Source organism: Limulus polyphemus, unplaced genomic scaffold, assembly GCF_000517525.1.
Source record: "Limulus polyphemus unplaced genomic scaffold, Limulus_polyphemus-2.1.2 Scaffold664, whole genome shotgun sequence".
NCBI lineage: Eukaryota > Metazoa > Arthropoda > Merostomata > Xiphosura > Limulidae > Limulus > Limulus polyphemus.
In genome coordinates this window covers 155,462-177,431 of record NW_013666274.1, presented here as the reverse complement: position 1 = coordinate 177,431, position 21,970 = coordinate 155,462, and the positions used below count along the sequence as shown (strand labels likewise).

The window sequence follows — 21,970 nt, the reverse complement described above, 5'->3', positions numbered from 1 at the left end:
AGTAGCCTCATGCTTAACAACTGGAAAAATATCATCCTAGACGACAAATTTATAGGAAATTCCTTCATTATTATTGTCAGCTAATCAGATTTTCTTAATAAGGTGATGTCAACAATGAGAATAAGAAAACTGACACATTTACTGCTTTACAGCTATTAAGTCATAATATGTATATAGGGACACACACATACATATATATATATATATATACTGGCAAATAAAAAAGTTTTTCGGAAGTTTTTATAATCAATTTTAAAATATTTTATTAGATAAATATTCAATGAGGAAAAAAACCTTTTTTTGTCACTAGAGGTAGATAGCTACCTTTAATATGCAAGATAAATTTATTCAGTATAGCTGAGACTGGAAAGACTAACTTGAAGTAGTTGGGTTTGTCTCACCTATCCCATGCTATACTTGAATAGTGTGATAATATTAACTACTTAAGGTAAGTCTTGTAGTTCTTTTAAGATCTTTTTCTTAATTAATTTTCAGAAAAAGGTGGAGGTTGGGAGTAACATGAAGTAGAATTATTAGGGTGGTATTTATTCTACTTTAAGGATTTTTTAGAACTTTTAAGGATGGAGGATGGTAGGCATTGTTTAGTAAAAATATATATTTTTGGAGTGGCTTAATTTTATCTCATTTCTACTTTTAACTTTATTACATCTTTTTAAGGGTAACTGCCTTCCCACAACTGGTTACAGACAGTGAAAGGCAGTAAGAGTTGATGTTGTGGGTATTAAGCACTCAACTCTGTACCCTTATTGAATTTTCCATGACTACCGACTGGTTTCTCATCTGCTTTTTTGGATTTTGTCTGATAGATGGGATATCCCTAATGCTTTTGGGCACTATTACCACAGGCAATCTCCGTTATGACTTTTAGATAACAGAGTGAAAAAAAAGACTTTATTGATAAAACACTTGAATTTGAAAGTCTGGTTAAAAATAAAAAATATAATAATGCATTTACTGATAAAAAGACTTCACTACTTTGGCTTAGATCAAGGTATTTTATTAATAAAACAGCTGACTTTAAAAGTTTGATTGGAGCCAAAGATTAAAAGTAGAAGCAATTATTGAGTAAACCTTCAGTTTTAAGTTATGAGGCAGTCAGCTGTAAACTCGTTTTTTCTTTAAGCTTTGAAGAATCTGAAGTACATCATTTTCATCATGATTAAAAAGATCTATAAACATGATTTTACAATACTTAAAACATGCGAGATGGTAATGTGAACACAATTCTTTTTATTAGTTATCAACAGTCTCTTACTCTTGTCATCTTTACGGTAAACTGATTACACTCATAGTTAGTCAGTCATAACAGTTTTTTTTAATTACATCCACATTTATTTTTTACTTTACACTAAGTTTTATTAATGTTTTAACTTCAACCAGCTTCTCACCGAGTTCCTCAGACTGGGAGTGTAAAAAAAGGTAAATGAACCATTTACAGAGTATTACTTTTTAAAACTTAAGTGTTGACAACTAATTAGCATTTAATTAAGTAAAAGCATGTACATATATTGGCTGAAGTAAAAGATAAAAACAGAAGCAATTACTGTTAAAACATCTGATTTACAAATGGTAAAAATATAATACACACACAAGTTACGATTTCACTTACTAGGAACATCAGCTCAACTACAACAAGCTTTCATTTCATACACCTTAAAACACATTCAAAACATTCCTCACATCATAATACTTTATTTTGGAGTAAGCAAAGTTATCAAATTACCAGTGATGATTTATAGAAATACTTTAAACTTGTCACTTTCTGAGGAAAATCTGTCAAATTTTACAAACCATTTATGATCACAAATTATCTCTAATCTACAAATATACTTTAGTTTACAGAACTATATTCTACATACAATTAGATATTTACATTTACAATTACTATAAAACCTGGACTACAACTTTTGGTTCACAGACAATATATTGAAATACTGAATTTTGTATACTTTTTTTTTAAAAAAAAGGTAGATTTTAAAATGCTACATCAAATATTCACCACTCTTACATAATAAATAACACCATCTATAAGGTGAGGATATTTTATGCTTGTCTTTAGGCAAATAAACCAAAGAAAGAGAATCAAATATATAAATGTATCTTTCATCAAAATATTACGTTCAATGAATACATTTTTAATATCACATAAATCAAATATAACTGTATTTAGAGCAAGTACGAGGTTGTGAAACTTTGGTTATTTTGTCCTAATAATTTTTTTGTAAATGTGTGTGTCACATAAAAACCATTATTTGATTTTTACTAGTACAATTTAAAACTTTCTTTTGATTGTAAATGATATCCAAAACTTACAAACTTCAATGTTCATGCTATACAATATAAACATGTTGACTTTCTTCAGATTACTAACAATTACGTTAAAAAATACGAGTTTAAACTTTGCTATTTTTAAATAACTGTAGTTTTCGTTTCCTGCGACGAATAAGAAAAATGAAATAAAGTATTGCCAAGAGGATTATTGATGTCATGTATAAAACTACACATAAACTGATATCAGTGCCACTAAAATATCCAAAGTTCCAACTTCCAAGTATTCCATAATCTAAATGATTTTTATTCATACCTTTTTTACCTTCTTGCTCTAACAGATTACTATTATCTATATTTTTCTGTTTTTTTAATAGCTTGTGCTCTTCATTAGGTGAGCCAAAAACAATATTTTTGGCACTGTAGAAAGCTGTAAAAAATTTTAAAACGGCTTTTAAGTTCCAGCTAACACTATTTTCATCCGATTCTAGATGACATTCAGAACACATCTTTTTTGATGGAAATTGGATCTTTGGGTGATTAGGATCTTCTGTTAAATCCCCTTCCAGTCGTTTATTTGCTCGATTGTGAGCATTCCACAGCCATAAAACAGTGTCATTTGGGTTTTTAAGTTCCTGCTTTAAAGAAGCGGCCATTCGATTAAAGTTTTTTGAACATTCTCGGCATGTAAAGAAGTTCTGGATGTACCCATTAATAGCATATAAAATCCAGTACGGGTCTGGGTTTTTACCTGTTCAAATCAAATAAAAAAACATAATTAATGTAACAAAAAAAAGGCAGATCTAAAGGGTTTAAATTTTTCACAGAGACAAAGCTTGGTGTCATCATAGTTATTAGTTATGTACAATACACTGAAGTCTTTTGATAAAATAATACTGTCTAAAAATACACAAATTCATGTAACAATAAATACGCACAGCTACAGATTTTATAATTTGAACTGTTGGAAGCAGCTAATTACTGGTTTTCATAGCTAAAGCATGCTGAATATCAAAAACAAAACATTATCTAAACATAGTCTGCAAGCAAAGATTTTAAACATAAATCTTAAAACACTAAATTTTTTGAAATTTCAAAATTTAGTTGGAAAATAAAAGCCCTCTCTGAAAGAGAAGTACGATAAACTTTGTTTTTTCCTCTCCAATAGTATTAAAAGTACAACTAATCTTTTGCTTTGCTTGTAAGTTGTGGGTTCTTGTCTTCTAATCAACTAAATAAAAATAAACGTCAGGTTTCTAAATATATATATATATTCTTGTTTTTGTAACTTCTTCTTTAATCAAATTATTCATTCCACTTACCCTGATAGTGTTTTTCTAATGCTTGTACAGTTAAGACATGAAAAAGCATCCAAAGACCACAGGGGTAGCCTCGAAAACGAGGCTGAGTTCCACTGCAACCTTGCCATTCTTTCATCTGTGGGATGTAGATTTCCTCTGTCTTTGAAAAAGAAAAGAAAAACAGACAAACGTTTTAGAATTTCACTGGTATTTTAATTTCAGAACTTTAAAGTGTTTGAAATTTATGTTTATTTCCTTTCTTCCAAGTTATTAAATTGTTGGTGAATACTAATTACCAATTTTTATCTTTTTAAGTCTGAAACATTTTATATTTATTGGGTGAACATGTAATGTAATCACAAGACTTCAATATCAAAACATCATCACCAAAGAACATTATATATTTTTTTTATTATTATTAATGCATTTCCAGATTCTTCATAAAATTTGGATTTGGTTCAATGATTATATTGTTGTTCTGAAGGAAAAGATCAGTTAGTTCACAACAACTAAGAAATTATCTGTCTACATAACAAAATTCAGTTAATTTTTTCTTTTTTTAGGTTGAGAGCTACAAAACGAAAAAAAATTAACATACCATAAAACTAATTATGTTTGATTTAAATGATCTGTAATTACAGTTGTTCAATATTTTATTTTTTCTACTAATTATTAAGACATATGTACTTAAGTAGTCTTTAAAAGCTGAAATTGATTTAATATTGTTTTATTATAATTGTACACTAGGGGGGTAACTCGTGCTTCACATACAAAACATTTTTTTGGTTGTGATATTTTGCATTTGAATGCTATGCGAGGCGTCCCAATGACTGCAAGGTTAAACCTATTCCATAACATGTGATATCTACCAAACACGTATAGTACAAAAGACACTTTTAGCGAAATGTTGTGATGAAAAATGACAAACCATTGACAAACATCAAATCTAGCGATGCTTTCAAAACCTGGGTATCAGGGTCAAGTATTAAAACTGAACAGTGTGACAGTTACTGGTGCTGTAAGTGTCTATAAACAAATGAAGAAAAATCACACATAAAAACCTTAAGACATAAATATTGCTGTCCGAGATGAGGCTCTGAGGGATGACAGATCCATTCCCCAAATATCTTTTCCTTTGCAATGCACAGTACTATCTACACCAACCCCTCCCTTATGTATGTGGTGATGTCATCAGTACTTCCCTACTCCTAATTTCATTTTTGCTTAGTCTAAAGAAATTTAAAAAGCTTCCCATGCATACATTCACACACGTTACTCTTTTACTTACATAGACATTCACCCTTTCAACATACATTTAGTAAGTTAAAATAATGATTGGTTTAATTATCTGAAGGTTTTATTCAAGTTTTAACGTGAACTAATTCCACCTGAATATCATCCATGTATTTTAGCATATCTTCAACCAATAGACTGTTGGTTTCTTTTGAAATCCATCGGTACAGTTCTTTCAAAAATCCAACCACATGGGGCTTTCCTGGAAAAAACTGAACAAAATGAAAACAATTATTAACAAGGCACTTCAAACAATTTTTGTAAGTTTCCCAAATTGTTGTTTATTTCTTTGTATATAAACCTCGGGTATTAGAAAGTGAACAAGAGATACAAAATATTTAGTTATCAATTTTGAAAAATTTGAAGCTTTTAGGCCACTGACAATGTTTTAAAAGTTAATTAAATTAACAGCAAACAATTACTTTCATAAAAGTTTCCAGTAAGAATAAATAAAATCCTCCAGCTTTTCAGTAATTATTCATTTATTTATACATGAAAGTTAACTAAGACGTTTGTTTGTAATTAAGCACAAAGCTACACAATGGGCTATCTGTGCTCTGCCCACCACGGGTATCAAATCCCAGATTCTAGCGTTGTTAGTCCACAGAAATTAACGCTGTGCCACTGGGGGACATCTAAGAAAGACTGTTAGAAAAACTGCATTTCCACACTTGCTATCTATAAGGCAGCTTTTTTTTCTAATTTTTTTTTCTCAGACCAAGGAGGGTTAACTAAGATTACAACAAGGAAACCAAGAATATTTCATATTAAGTTGGTATTCTAACTACTGTAATGTTAAGAAATTGCATCTAACTAGAAAACTATACAAATTTCAACAGAAAACGTATTTCACTTGTAACTTACTTTACTTAGAGCAGCCAGGTACTGTTGTAATGCTTTTAATTCTTTCCCTTTAAGGGTTTTATAAACTCCCACTTCTTGCCTTAAGGAATAGCTAAGCACATTTTCCAAGTCTACCATGTATACTCTAGAGAAAAAAAAAATATATAGATATACATTATCTAATAGTAATACAATCTATATATATTAGTTAATTATTAAGCTTTAGAGTACCTTAGAGTTTTTACACCTTCATGCAAAAACTAAACTAATATTTAGGTAAAGATATATTTTTAAAACGTCACAGTTGTATTTCACTAATTTTTATAGCTTATCAAATTTTGTGCAAAGCTACACGAGTGCTATCTGCACTAACCATCCATAATTTAGTGGTGAAAGACTAGAGGAAAGGCAGCTAGTCATCACCACCCACCGCCAACTCTTGGGCTACACTTTTACCAATGAATAGTGGGATTGACCATCACTTTATAATGCCCCCACTGCTGAAAGGGCAAGCATGTTTGGTGTGACGGGATCCGAACCCACGACTCTCAGATTGCGAGTCGAGTGCCCTAACCACCTGGCCATGCCGGCAAGCTTATCAAATATAAAGATAGATATAAAAATGTACAGAGCAAGGAATATTTTCAGTACATCAAAATTAACTAATATAATTTAACAAACTTTTTAATAACTTTTCTTTTGAACACTGAACACCAGTAACACACACACACACAAACATTAATTACTAAAAAAAATTAAAATTATAAACAAATATAAAGTAATATTACAAACAGTACAAAATATTTTAATGTGTCCCAAATTTACCAATACATAATAGTTTTTAAAAAGGTGTTAAAAATTACTTGTCAGAATTATTTCCTGTCTTCACAAGGTCCACTGGTTTATCCATATAACCTCCAACAATCTTTCCATTGTTTACAATCTCTTTCAAAACCTTCACAAACTGTTCTCTAGCATATCTTTCTTCTTTTGCACTATGTTAAAAAAGAATTTTAGAAGCCAAATCAGTAAACTGTTAAATATGTTTACTACAGCTAACAACAGCAAAACATGAAGATAAGAATCAACGGTAGCTCCTCTTTTTTTAATGGTGGAAAAGTAAATTTACTCAGACAAACCACAAACCAGTAGCAAAAAATTCATATTTCTTTTATATGTCATGATTTAAAAGACTGTTCGTTTAGATATTATTAATTTACTTATTATGTGAGTGAATATTTTAATACTGTTTAGGTTTGTTATAATGAGAGTTAAAAGCAGACGATTGTTCGAAGTTGTGTTTATAATTAATTGATATTGAGACTATTGATTGTTGCATGCAATACAATGACGTTGAAAATAGAGATTTCTAGAAGGTGGGCAGACATTTAAGTGATAGAGATATAAGTAGTGTGAGATAAGCGGAAACAGCAAACAGACAATGGCAGAACAGAGTAAAGTTACACAAGGAAATGTTTGGCGTGATGTTAACTACTGCAGAAGTGATAGGCCTAACGTTTAATATGTTAGAGTAAGACTAACAGTAGAAAAAGAGATAATGATAATAGTATTCCATCAAAGCATGGTTCTAGGGTAATTGAAACAGCTCAAGTGCATTTTGACAAAAGGAATAGATAATATTTTGAAGAAAGAAGACAAAACGATTACGGTAACTCATGCCACAATTGTAAGTGAATCACACACAGAATGCTAGTACGATAGTGATAGAGAATATAATTTGGCTTGTCAACTGAAATTCTAAAACAATTTAATAGGCCTAAGTGGACTTTTAACAGGAAGAGGAGGGCTATATATATATATGATTTATGATATGCCTATAATCTCTATAGTGTGAAGAATTTGTTATACATACATTTAACTTGTTCCGAATATATATATATCATTTTGAAAACAAGTGAAGTGCATGCTGTTCATTTATCATCAACAAGTCACTGTAGAAGAATCATAAGCCCAACAACAACACAATATATATTTATACTACTAAGAAGTATACGTAAAAGCTTTTTATTTTGACAATTGACAGAGAAGAACTATATTTTAAATTATGACATTATATAGATATTTAAAATTTCCTTTCATTAGATGAAAGAAATGTTAATATATCAAACCTCTGTCATGAGTAAGCTTCTTTCTATTACTCTTCTTCTGCCACAAGTGTGACACAAAATTCAGTGAAGGTACTAAACCTGAATAAGTAATGATGCTTTCCAATGCTTTAACAGCTATTGGCATTTAAACAGTTATATTTATTTTCTATCTCATCACTCAGACCAGTTGACAAATTCCGATGGTGAACAAAAGCCCTCCTGGTCAGCGATTTGTAGCATAAAAATGATAGATGTGAAATGTCAGTTGAAATCTCTGATAAAAAATGTAACAGGAATGTGACGAAAAAAACAACAAAAAATATCTGCAGTCTAACATAATTTTTAGGCCTAATACTTTTTTTATACTGTTATTCTACAGTTTTCAAAAGAACGGATATCTGTGTTTCAAGATGTGATTACCTGTACTTTGTGCATGTACTGACTAAATTTAAACTACTCCAGTAAACTTGGCAATTGGACAATATCAGCAATTTGCATCTTTTGAAAAATTCAAACAGTGGATGTAAATAAACAGTTACTGACATTTTATGGCATTTGTTTGTGAAAAGCTCACAATTCAACAGGAGAATCTTTGAGAATGTAAGTATTTTTATAATTCAAGAAGGCAAAGAGAATCAGTCCACAAGACTAACAAAAGTTAGAACAGATACATAAAATGTCTTTAATGGTTTTATAGACACATTAGAATTATCTTTAAAAAGATTTGTCAATATCTCAATCTTGCAGGTGTCCAATATGCTTCCAAAGAAAATTAACATTTTCCAAAATTATAGTGTAGTTACAAATTTATTCCATGAATGCAAGTATTACATAAAAACGCAAATATAAAACAATTCCAGTATAGTATATTTTAACTTACAATAGCCAAGAATCTAAATCTAATAATTGAGTAATGGATTACAAAGTTACTTAATTTGAAACTATTTTGGAAGCAAGATAACCACTATTTAGAAAAGGAAAGTTCTGGAATAATACTACATAAAAAATATACTTCCTATAAAATCTGAACATTTTATTATCACCTTGTACATATTATGCTATCTTTATACAACTTGGTTTTTCTCCTAGATTTACTAAGTAGTGAACATTTTATTCAATGAATTTTTAAAATATCACTGTTTTAAGTTATTACATTTACAAACTTAAATGGACAGAAAACTGATTAATTCAGTACTTAGTTTCACACACTGAGTGTAAAATAAAGGTCAAATATTTAGTTTTCAAGCAAATTTTACTAAATTAGGTTATGGTGAGTATACTCACATGGCAATTACTTTTGAGCCACCCTTCCGAGTCAGCAGAAGGAGAAAGGAGGAGGAGGGAATTTTTTCCTTCCTCAAAAGCTGAGCCAGTAATACTTTGTTATTTAAATCTATGCATAGGATTTGAATATTCTTTTCTGCTGACATATCTAAAATAACCTGTAAAGAACGATATAAAAAATTCTGGTTACCTAAACATGGTAAAAATGAAAACAACTATGTAACTTGAAAATTTCTTCTCTTGAAAGATCAAAGAAAACTAATTATACCAAGTTTGGGCTAAACTTAAAAATAAAAATAACAGAAATTAAACAATATTAAAGATATTAAGAACCACTGTGTTGAATGGATCCCACAAAGACAAATTTATTTAATTAGTATAACATGAATTATTAAAACGTTTCTCCCAAAACATCCCTAACTGCAGAAACATATAAATAAATAAATAATAATGCTTACTTTATTTATTTATTTCTAAGTTTAAAATCTTGAAATTTGCATCTCTGCTTAGAATTATATTTAACAGAAATGAATATTCGTGATGAGAGTATATTTGTTTCTTTTATGGCCTGTTTTGTCATCACACTATAATCATCAGGATCAAGAATGTTTGAATACTGTGCTTGTGAATGATACTGCTGTAAACTGACCTATTGTTCATGTACCTGTACAATACAAGGATATATGAATGATTGAATATTGTGCTCATGAATGATACTACTGTAAACTGTGCATGTACCTCTACAATACACGTGTCAAGAACAACCTACTACATATGTTGTGATACTGTTCTTCAAAATAGAAATATTTTAATATGAGGTCAGGTTGGGTGAATATGACAAATGTTGCTCGAGGAACAAACACAATCATGTATAACTTGTCTCATAACTACAATATACAGTGCATGGTTTGCAACATTGACAGGAAATAATTAGGTCATAGCATTAAATATAATGCATAGTCTATCAGTTGCCTGAAAGACACAACTTCACATATTGATTTTTACAAGTCAGAAACAGTCCGTGTAGAGGATCAGGTTATTAAATGGTGGATTACATCTAAAATGGCTACAACTGAAGAATTTCAGGGTATGTTTTCATGCAATTAAAGGATAACCAGGAAGAGGAAATCATGGAGTCTGCTGGGAACAAAATGTATGTACATTTGTCAGGTAAAAAAAAAAGTGTTGAGGGAGCCATGCATACATTGTGTAAAATAATAATTTTGTCAATAAACTTGGTGAGAACCAAGAACCCACAAAAGTTCTGAACATGTTGGACAAGTGAAGTTGTTATTAGTCTATAACTGTTATTAGTCTACTAGTCTAGCTGTTGTTATTAGTCTACTAGTCTAGCTGTTGTTATTACTCTACTAGTCTAGCTATTGTTATTAGTCTACTAGTCTAGCTATTGTTATTAGTCTACTAGTCTAGCTATTGTTATTAGTCTACTAGTCTAGCTATTGTTATTAGTCTACTAGTCTAGCTATTGTTATCAGTCTACTAGTCTAGCTATTGTTATCAGTCTACTAGTCTAGCTATTGTTATCAGTCTACTAGTCTAGCTATTGTTATCAGTCTACTAGTCTAGCTATTGTTATCAGTCTACTAGTCTAGCTATTTTTATTAGTCTACTAGTCTAGCTATTGTTATCAGTCTACTAGTCTAGCTATTGTTATTAGTCTACTAGTCTAGCTATTGTTATTAGTCTACTAGTCTAGCTGTTGTTATTAGTCTACTAGTCTAGCTGTTGTTATTAGTCTACTAGTCTAGCTGTTGATATTAGTCTACTAGTCTAGCTGTTGTTATTAGTCTACTAGTCTAGCTATTGTTATTAGTCTACTAGTCTAGCTGTTGTTATTAGTCTATTTGTCTAGCTGTTGTTGTTAGTCTACTAGTAGACTAACAACAACAGCTAGACAAATAGACTAACAACAACAGCAATAGACTAACAACAACAGCTAGACAAATAGACTAACAACAACAGCTAGACAAATAGACTAACAACAACAGCTAGACAAATAGACTAACAACAACAGCTAGACAAATAGACTAACAACAACAGCTAGACAAATAGACTAACAACAACAGCTAGACAAATAGACTTTGTCTAGTTGTTGTTAGTCTATTTGTCTAGTTGATGTTAGTTTAATTGTATTTTATTCTTAACAACAAGTCATTCCTCAATGTTACTACACTTTTCTGAGAAAAATACTCTTTTGTAGATTACCTTGCATTTTCACACTAATTATATCTTATTGGAAGCCAGTAATAAAATGACACTAATAGTAACACACTTTTAAACTTGTGTCAGGCTTAGAAATAGTTTAAAAAATATTACATGTTATGAAAAACACATGCCATTATTGAAATATTCCAACAACCAGTCACAAAATGACATAATGTTTAGAGACAACACATTTCAGCTGTCCCATTCTCTAAACTAAACTTAAGCTATCAAATAAATAAACTAAAAAAAATTAAATAAAAATCTTAAAGCCAGCCCTTGCCATTCATATAGTTATCAAGTTTTCTCTTAAACTATAAAGAAAAGCAAATTTTCAAATTGATCTTTTTATAATACATCTCACAAATAATAATGTCTATTATTCTGCTACCAAACTAACAAAGAATAACAAGTTTTTTTTCCAAGCTTGTAAAACTTACTTCTTTTCCAATATACGAAGAAGGTGATTCGATAAGCAGGAAAACCTGGGAGATTTGTTGAGGAACAGTTTTCCATACATCATCTATTGTTTTTGCACTGTTATGTAAAACACCCTTGTATATGGTAAATATGGTATCATAGTGTAATTAATCACTACTTTTGTTATGTTTACATATATTATCAGTTCTTATAAAAAAAATATAAATATATACAAAGTACAAGTTTTTAAATGTAATCTATTATCGACATTTCTTCACTTACATGAAAGTTTCAGAGCATTTTACTTCAAACTTTACTCGTATTTTGTACTTCTCCAAGAAAGTTTATTATAATTTTTTTTCTTTTGTAAATTGCTATACATTATTTCATCATTATTTTCTCTTTTCATCAACTGTGGAAGAAAATTGGTACTTATAAAAAATAATTTAAACTTTTGCTTAAGACTGTAAAACAAAAAAGAGATTCTAAATTAATAGAATTTTCCACTATTTGGAAAAATGATTACCAAGAAAAGTTATTCAAATGTTGTATATTTTTAACTATTTTAACAAAATCCTTCATATGTACAAGTTTTTTATATACTATAAAAATATTTTATGAATAATTTAACTATTACAATATTACATTAAGCTTCAATATATTTTATAAATCCCACTAATTTACATATTTTATGAAAAACTATTTGATAATCAAACTTAATATTTTAAATTAAAAGCCTACAACTATTTCACCATCACACAAAAGGACTTGGATATTTTGATGTATTTAACCTAACAAATTATAATATCTAATACATAGTTTAAGAATGGAAACTGTCTAGATAGAATTCTAAAGGCTTAGCATGGATACGACCAGTAATCGCTGGTGGAGACATGGCACATTTAGCCTATTCAAAACAAATGTTCTTTTATACTCCCATGATATCTAACTGAGAAACATGAAACTCAACTAGGTGCTCCATCAAGTCTACGAGACATGGAATAGGATTAAATCAGTCTGGAACTATTAAAAAAAATACACTGTGCCTACAGATCTTACCAACTCTACACACTTACAGACTGTATTTAAATTACAAGTTAACAGTTTGTGAAAATCAGAATACCACCAATCAATTTTAATCGTCTTACCCGAGTGGAACAAGTGAGGGCCAATCTTTTGGGGTAGGTAAATCTGAACTCAAAGTAAGAAAATCAATGAGCTGATGTCTAAGTGCTTCTACATTTTCTTTGTGATTTGCATCCTTCCCAATGTTGTTTTTATCTACATTGGCCCAAAAATGCTGAGGTAAAAACAAAAGAGAAAAATATATTTTTGCATCTCAAATGAAGCTGAATTCTATTTCTAAGCTTAAATAAATTCTGTATTAGTTACAGATCCTTCAGACAGATAAAAATATGTCTAAACGTGTTTGGCATTTGAAGACTTTTATTTTTAAATGTTATAAGATCATAGAAAGTGAGCATGAACAATATATTATGAATTTTAAAAATGTTCCAAAGATCTTTAAAAAAAATTTTTAATATTTAAAAAAAAACTTGGATATTTTGGAAAATATCTATTTATGACCTCAGAGTTCAAAGTTCAAAATTATTTAGTTGCAATACTGTCTTTAAAACTAAACCAGTCCCTTACTCTTCTTTTTGAGAATGTTATTTTTAGAAGAAAATACTGTGTATAATTTGAAATTAAATTCCACATTTACATACATAGGAGGAAAAAAAAACATGTAATTATGTGCATCCAATAATTTTTCAGAATTGCTTTGGTGTCTTATTTACATGCAAGTCTTTGGTTTGTCAAACTGAGTCCTCTTTAGAAAGTGATCTTATAACAATTTTAAATTTGACTGATATGTGTCAAACTATTTTTATTAAATTCACAAAAAACAGATCCCTCTAATATTTCTCCAAAAATCCTGTTATACTATAACAAATGTTTAGGAAAATATCCTTAGATTAATTGAATTATTAACTACAGTTTCTTACAAAAAAATCCCTATCGGAAAGAGAAAAAAAAAACCAATTTTAAATCATTTTTATGAAGAACATGGAATCCAAGGAAGTATATATATAAATCAAATATAAAAACTAGACATAGAATTAAATTCTACACATTTACTTTAGTTGTTATACAGTTATAAATCATTTTTATAGCTAATTTTGATAAACATTTGCAGACTGGACTCACTCATGTGTAAAATATAAACAACTTACTCTAATTGAAGGAAATTTGTTAACATCATAGTCACGACATAACTTCAAGTTCTCCTCGTCTGCACAGTTAACAGCACCTGCACTCACAACATTTTTCCAACCTGTAAGAAGATTAGGATTTTGTATTGAATAATATTTAGAATAAATATAGTTCAGTGTGTTTAAAATCTTCAAGAGTGAACCAGATCACAAGTTTACTCTACATACAAGTCTTTTCTGATCTGGAAATGTAGAAAGAGACCCAGAGTATTTCCCAGTCATCAGGTTACATACATTAAATAACAGAACATGAAAGAATGGTATTACAGAACATAACGGATACCAAGCCCGCATTAAGGTAGTATGAGGCCCTGGTGCACTTATTTTTTTGAGGCCTCTTGAATAGGGTACAAGCAAATTTGAAGTTAATTATAATTAATACAGTGTCCCTATAGCGCAGTGAATAGCTCGTTGGATTTCTAATCCAAAGGTACCAGGTTCGTTCCCTGGTGCCAAGGCAAGGAAAAAACAATTTTAGGGTAATGTTTTGGCATGCTTCCATAATATTGTACAATAACTATATTGTTTTTTTTATGTACCTAATTCATTCTTATTTGCCATGTTGTACAAGTAAATAATTATTATAATAATCATTTAATTGTAATATTTCATTCTTAAAAGTTAGATGCATCATATTCTAATATACTTCAAATAATTAGCTCATATTCTGTAATTAACTTAATATGTATTAATTATAATAATAATAATAACTGCTGTAGACTCCCACTGGAGCATAGGGCCCCAACAACACCTTGCCGACGGAAGTTGTTGTTGCAGTAATTTTTTAGCAGGTTGGTTTTTACGGGGCAGAGTTGCTAGCCCCACGCCCAACCCTCCTCCTTTCTCATCCTGGACTTGGGAACAGGCAATGGTGGTGGCATCCTGGAAGCAAAATCTTTAATTACATCTTCATAATCTATTTGCCTAAGCAATATCCTTTCTGTCATAAGCAAGGAAAAGGCATTTAAGCATTCATTTAACATCGAAGTACGCAATTCATTTTTTACTCTAGCCATTTTAGAAAAAGCTCTGTCTGCAATTCGTGGTGGTTAGGCTCAAGTATATTCTTAATGCCACATCAACATTAGTAAAAACAAATTTGAGTTTTTTTTTTTTTATTACTTTGATGCATTGTTGGGCGGATGGTGTTTCACTATCAACAACTTTCGCAAACTGCACCATATAATCGGGAAAAGAGCTGTCTGGATCTGGAGAGTATACATCTCCCAATCTTTTAGCTGCAGCAAAAATTTCAGTCTCATTTAAATCTTTAAAATTAGATAGAAAACCAAACTTCATTTCTGTTGCTTTATATGCAGCAAGCCAATTTTCCAAGCACATTTGTCACTTGTCAACTACCAGTACAAAATTTTCTACGCAAAACTTCAGTGTTCCAGATAAACTATTTTCACCTTAAGAAGTCTCATCATTTGCCAGCTATATTTTTCTCTTTCTAGAAATCCCACTCCTAAACTGTTCTTCTACTATACTTGAAAGTTGATGAGCTTGAATTTTGATTCTATCGAATCCTTCACAGAAAGAAAAAAATGGTAATATTGATTTATTTTGTTGTTGTTTTTTTATGGTTGTTATAAGATTGGCCAAATTGTTCTAGTCTGTATTGAGTAAGAATAGAACAAATAACAGATAAAATATGAAGATTTATCAAAAAAAGAGGGAGTTAAACTGATGGTCTGGATCGTCAGTAGGGTCCTCTCACAGTTTGAGCCCCTGGTGCAACTGCACCATGGTTAATGCGATCCTGACGGATACTGAACATGAAAGCTTATCAAAATTATGATTTCATTGCACATTTTATATGTTCGCTATGCCTACCTTTGAATATGCTTCTGAAATTTATTCTTTTTTGTCAGTATTGTTTAGTTTTGTGATTTTGATCTTGTGTAAATGATAAAGTAAAACCAAACTGGTTATTTTAAAATCCAACATTTAATTTATATACCTACTTCTTTACACTGTTCAAATACTCAACAAACCAGATCTGTAGTCTCATTTGATGCAAATTGAATACTACAACAAAAATATCTAATTAAAGATTACAAGAATATTTTCAACAGATGACAGATGGTAGTGGTTCATGTAAAACAAATAATTCAGTGTATTCATTATAATCATATAAAAATATGAAATTATTCTAAACTGTAAATGATTATTTGTGTAATATATATGTTAATAATAAAATTACTGGTTCGGCTAGCAGACGACAGATGAAAAATTGTTTTGTGCACCTTCACGTGAGGGAAATGTGTCCTGCTCAGTGAATGTGGTGGACAAACAAGCAGAAATTTCGAGTTTCATACATAGATATCAGTCGTTCATAATAGGGATCATCCATTTGTTCTTCATTATTATTATTTAATATTGTTCCACCAGCCTAAAGCAAAATTGGCTGTGAATATTGTAATAAAACCAGGGCAATATTTTTAAATGCACTATTGCACATTGTTTAGGGTAGTTTTTAAGCTTATTTGATTACTTAGCAAACAACGGTGGCTGTCTAAATGTCAACACCCAGTTGTTTTAATGTAGTCTGTGGTTTAGATGAAGTCTCAATCTATTACATGTCTAAAAGCTGTAATATTTAGGAAAGTCAAAATAGTGATTTGTAGCTTGAGGAAATAATGTCAACACTATGTCTCAAACCTTAAGCTTGTTTGTTTATTTTTTTGGCAGTTGCATTTTCATTTTAAGCTACCTATCTAAACATCTTTTTTTTTTCAAGATCCCCGTTCTCCCTTTTTAAATTAACAATTTTTAATTATCTTGTTAAACTAAAGAAAGTAAAACAAAGAATTTATATTTTAATACAAGCCATAAGAACATTTAAATCGGGTTATATAAGGGGAAGTGTTTACATGTAAATTTTGTATTATGTACCTTGGATTGGGAGAAAAAGAAATGATGGATTTTTTTCCTATGGAACACTCGTAAGATTCATCATCTTAGTTTTTGAGCTTCACCCTTGCCCTCTAAGGCTCTATCAATTTTATCACTTTATGTCCATTGACAATGTAAACATGGATTACCATACCAATGAAATAGGAAATTCGAGCCACTGGGAGTGATTTTTACATTACGTTAATTTATGAAATCGCATTACCAAATGATTTGCAGTTTATTAGCCTACCTTTGATATCTTTCGCAAATTCCTTCCACGTTGGCGCAAACCTAATACACGCACCGCACCAGCTGTTGTAGAATTCTATTACCCACGCGTTGTCTTTGTTCAGAACAGCCTTGTCAAAAGTATCAGAATTTAATGATAAAACATCATCGTTAATCGAATACAAATCGGCAGAAATGCAATGAAAACAGAATAAGAAAACATATCTATACAGCAGGAGCCTAAAGTTGAATGCAGACATACTGTAATAATTCCTAAGGAGTATGACTTTTTAACTGAGTTCCAGGTTAACCTTTGAGTTATCACGAGTATTGTGAAAATCAAAACTCAATATTGATGACGATGGCATCATGGCAGTTTTAACACAGCGTGACACAAACATCCTACCCTTCTGCCATCTATTTACATATTTAATAGTAAAAAAAGAGAATTTAAAACCAAGGTTCATACTAATATATTACACAGTTGCAAATATGTTATAAGAAAATTAAAACAAAATCTGTAAACAAAACAATTCAGGAAGTTCTTTAGAATATTATTATCTCGGTTTTATTTTTTTATAAATATACCGACGAGACATTTTTTTCTTTGAAGATGTTTTTTTTTTCTCGAAATTCCATAATTTAACTCACCTAATCAAAAAATCTGCCAAATTGGCTAAGTTAAAGAAATCTACGCTGTAAGATGGAAAAACGAAACATCTTTAAATAGTAGGGTATTCAGATATTGTTTTATTTTTACATCGTGCCAACTATCAAAATCTTCTGAAGACTTTAACCTTTTTCTGAATCTTATCTTTAACATTAGGCAAAACACCTTAGGTAACCCACGATTAACTGCTAAAAATAAAAAAATGATTAAAATAATTGTCTTATACGTGTTTTAAAGGATATCTTTCTGGGTATTTCAATATGTGCTGAACTTTATTCGATCTTATTCGGGTGATAAATGTTTCTCGCAATGTCAACTCCTTATCAATAAATAGGCTCGACTGAAATATATGTATATACATGAAACTTTGACGATATCTAAATCATGATATCACACTCTTAAGTAACGATATCATTTTATTAACGTTGTTTTTCTTAAGTATTATGAGAAGAATAATCTAAGTATTCTGAATAAAAGTATTTTACTTATGAAGTGTTTATTTATTTATTTCATTACGGATAAAAATCAAAGCGCGTGCACCTCTATTTTGTTTGTTCATTTGTTAATGCCATAGTTATTCAGGCTATCTGCCGCTGTCTCTAATTCTGAGTTGCCAACCAGAGGGAAGACAACCAAATAGCACTATCTACTGAAAACTCTTGAACTTATCTTTACCAATGAATGGTGGATTGGTCATCAAATCATAACGCCTTCACAGCTGAAAGGGAGAGTATGTTTGGCACCAGATTTTGAAACATCTGTTCATTTTTCATAGTATGCTACGGTTGAATATATACGTCGTGGAAACAGCTTGAGTCGCTTTTCTAGATGGAGATCCTTCTTGATTATGTTTGGTGCTGTTCCCTGGCGCACGTGGACGGTTTTGCCATTGACCTTTGCGTTTATAAATTATCAGATATTACAAGATGCCGCATTTTGTTTACCAAGGCTGGGGTACGTCTTGTTTCTGAATAGTTCTTGTTCCCTAACCTGATCCGTATTTAAAGAGCTTAAAAGTGTGAATATAAACAAATATTACACCAACTTTTTGAACCTGATGACTTCTCTTATTGTGTATTTGTATTTAGAAATTACTTTACCGTAGACAGTCATCATACGTTTTTGATGAAAAGATTAAAAGTATTAATGATACGTTTGAAATTTAAAACTTTTATGAGGATAATTGGTTTTTGTGTTTTTTTTCTTTTAATCAGATCCATATTTCTTCAGTCTAACTATAAATCATATATAGTAAAGTATTAGATACATGCATGCACGGACTTATATTTTGTGAGAAAACTTTTAAATACACATTATGAATGTCTAAATTTGATTGACAGTCTTTCACCAAAATAATTGCCTTTTGATCTCTATATTTTATTTCCATACATTTATTCAATAAAGAGCTGGTTCATAAGTGATTGTTCTCTAAACATTTTATTTGTATCTTCAAGAAACTGCTCCCTCTTTTTTCTTTTTTTCTAAACTATTATATATAATAGTAATTCTTAAAAACACTATTAGGAAGAGCCATGTTGTTTATATTAAACACTCGGCGAAACCTTTGGATGTATAATTTTTTTTAATGAATACAAGCAGAAATATTTATGAAATGCACATTTTTTGTATAAAAATTTACAAGAAACATGTTATATTAATAAGCAATCCCTCAGTATTCAATAAATATATTATATTTTACTACTTAGAAAACTCAGTATTTTACACAGTGTAAATTTGCTACTCCCAATTTTCCCACCCATTTACCATAACCATTCTGCTAAACATGTACTAAGAATAATTAAATAAAAACATTAAAACCGTTTTTGTTCACCTAATCTTTCAAGAAAAGCACACAAACAGCGAATATATTATCAGATACACAGAATAATAATAACTCAGGATAGTGATAATTTAATTAACATTTCATAAAAATTATTTAAAACTTCACACTAGAATTGTAAAACTACGGCCATTAGATATTTTAAAATATACCAAAAACGGTACCAATTTTTACGAGATGAATGTTTTTTGACAGTTGGAGTTTTAGTTTTCAGATACTTTTTTATATTTTTTTCTGTAAAACATTCGAAATTCCGAATGATAATTATCAGTGCAAATTTCGTTCAAACAATATATGTTTATATCCATAAAAAAAGATTAATTCATTTTTCGATATATTTTGGATTTTTTTAGCACTAGAAAAAAACAAGTATAAAACTGGATTTGATTTATTAATATAAATTACGAAATATCGCTATACTTCTTCGATATTGGTAATGCCTAATGTCAGCTTCAACTTTGCTCAAATTTCTTAAATGAAAGTAGTAGTAAAAAATTACCATCTCGTACTCACATTCATCTGGCGAGCTAATCTTACCAACAGTACTTACAATCTTTGTAAATCATGAAACTGGGTAATTTAAACATATGTAAGATACATAATACAGATAAATAAGTTTGTTAGAGTTAATATAGTTTAAATTATAATCATAAAATAGTAAAAGCTTAGGCCTACGTGATTGATCACTTTTTTGTACGTTAAGAAGAACGACTCTGCTACGGCTACACCTTAAAACAGTTAAGGTTGCGACGTAGATCTAAGGTACAATATGACCTATTTTACCCCAAGTTAAACCTACTGCCTACTGCATAATAATATACTGCTAAATTCATATAAAACTAATGGTGCAAAGATACTCTCTGCTAAGGAAAAGCTTTCAAAGCTCGCCTTTGGGTGACAAAGTAGGCTACAGTACATATGTAAACCACCAACAAGGTGGCGCTAATGACACTCAAAGCCATGACCGATGTTTTCGAAATACAATCATCACCACGGTTATTTACGCTGACAGATTCGTGGATATTGTATGTATCTGGGAGAAAAAAAGAAGAAGAAAAAGTTAGATATTATTTAATTGTCGACAAAGACAAATACTAATTTAATCTCTTATGACAATCGGTATAACAATATATTTATATACTACTATGTGAAATAAAGAAAACAAAACCTAGTAAAACTATGAATTATAAGACTTATGTAGTCGACTTGCATAGATAAAAATTACAGTCCACACCAGAGGGTGCTGAGAATGCATTAAGCCTCTGTGTCAATTTTAGTGAAAAGAAAAGAAAATCCGTAATATAATCATTAAACATTTGATCCATTGTATAATATCAAATAATATATTAGGCGCAATGCCAAGATATTATCCACATATATAAATTAATGTAGGTTACTATATGGTAAGTTAAAAAGGACATAAATATCCTATAAATATATTTTTATGTTGATTTTGCATGTATTTAACAGTATTCACATAAACGGTAATCTTATATTTTTTTTAACTATGACATACATCGTACCAGTGGTGTAGTGAGGGGAGGTGCAAGGGCATTTGCCCCTAGGCGCCGGGTTCGGGGGCGCCAAATGAACACCCAGTTTACCAAGAATTTAGCTGTTCCCATATTTTTTTTATGCTTGACATCAAATATTAGTATTTCATCAGAAATATCACGCCTAAGGAAATACCTTGGTTTTCAGTGTTAGATTGATTAAAATACACTGACTTATCATAGTTGGAACGAAATTTAGCAATTTTGTGAACATCTGACAATTTGAGGCCATTTTTTTCAAGCTGTCGATGGATTTTTGGCGGCCCAAATATTTCTATCTCAGATTTATTAATACCAATCGGGAGAGTTGTGGTGTATTACTATATTAATATAGAGTATAATATGCAACACATTGTTATACAAACCAAAGATCTTAATTAGCTAATAATTCAAATTCATAAATAATAAACCATAACATTTATACGTCTGGCAGCCTTTCAAGTGGCAAGTGAATCAGTCACGTGACACGTGCATGTGTTGAACTCGGAAGGGTGTTAGTGCTTCCCTTGAACTTTAATTTTTTACCGGCAAGTGCCATTAATTTATTTCCATATAGTTCTGTTGTTTGTTCATAAAGACGTTTTGATATCATATATAGAAGGTTCTATAAGAGAACTGTGCTCAATTTGGGGACATGGCTAGCAGGCGTTCAGAACTTACCCACTGTGGTTAGGCCAGGTGGTTAGGGCACTCGACTCGCAATCTGAGGGTCGCGGGTTCAAATCCCCGTCACACCAAACATGCTCG

At 30.4% G+C, this 21,970-nt stretch overlaps 2 protein-coding genes across 2 annotated transcripts in view; both read right to left on the bottom strand.

Moving 5' to 3' along the window:
* Positions 1-640: 640 nt before the first annotated feature.
* LOC106459821 (sulfhydryl oxidase 1-like) lies at positions 641-17,567 on the bottom strand. Its single transcript, XM_013919485.2, has 10 exons — positions 17,183-17,567; positions 13,996-14,096; positions 12,910-13,061; positions 11,782-11,878; positions 9,119-9,276; positions 6,590-6,721; positions 5,748-5,871; positions 4,979-5,095; positions 3,612-3,750; positions 641-3,040 (listed from the first exon to the last, which is right to left on the bottom strand). The coding sequence occupies exons 1-10, from the start codon at positions 17,418-17,420 to the stop codon at positions 2,415-2,417; spliced, it is 1,884 nt and encodes a 627-aa protein (XP_013774939.1). The 5' UTR covers positions 17,421-17,567; the 3' UTR covers positions 641-2,414.
* Positions 17,568-19,499: 1,932 nt separating this feature from the next.
* The window catches only part of LOC106459815, a 34,162-nt gene continuing 31,691 nt past the window's right edge, over positions 19,500-21,970 (bottom strand). The window contains exon 14 of the mRNA XM_022386362.1: positions 19,500-20,703. Coding sequence (XP_022242070.1) covers positions 20,534-20,703 — 170 coding nt within the window. The 3' untranslated portion in view covers positions 19,500-20,533. The remainder of the gene's footprint in view (positions 20,704-21,970) is intronic.

Bases quoted from the DNA above. Each gene is read 5' to 3' on its own strand.
- LOC106459821 (XM_013919485.2), bottom strand. From the start codon at position 17,420: ATGTCTGCATTCAACTTTAGGCTCCTGCTGTATAGATATGTTTTCTTA. The intron at 9,277-11,781 runs GTAAGTTTTACA...CGTTCTTTACAG, and splicing joins CTTCGTATATTGGAAAAGAA to GTTATTTTAGATATGTCAGC. The intron at 3,751-4,978 runs GTGGAATTAGTT...TCTTTTTCAAAG, and splicing joins AATACATGGATGATATTCAG to ACAGAGGAAATCTACATCCC.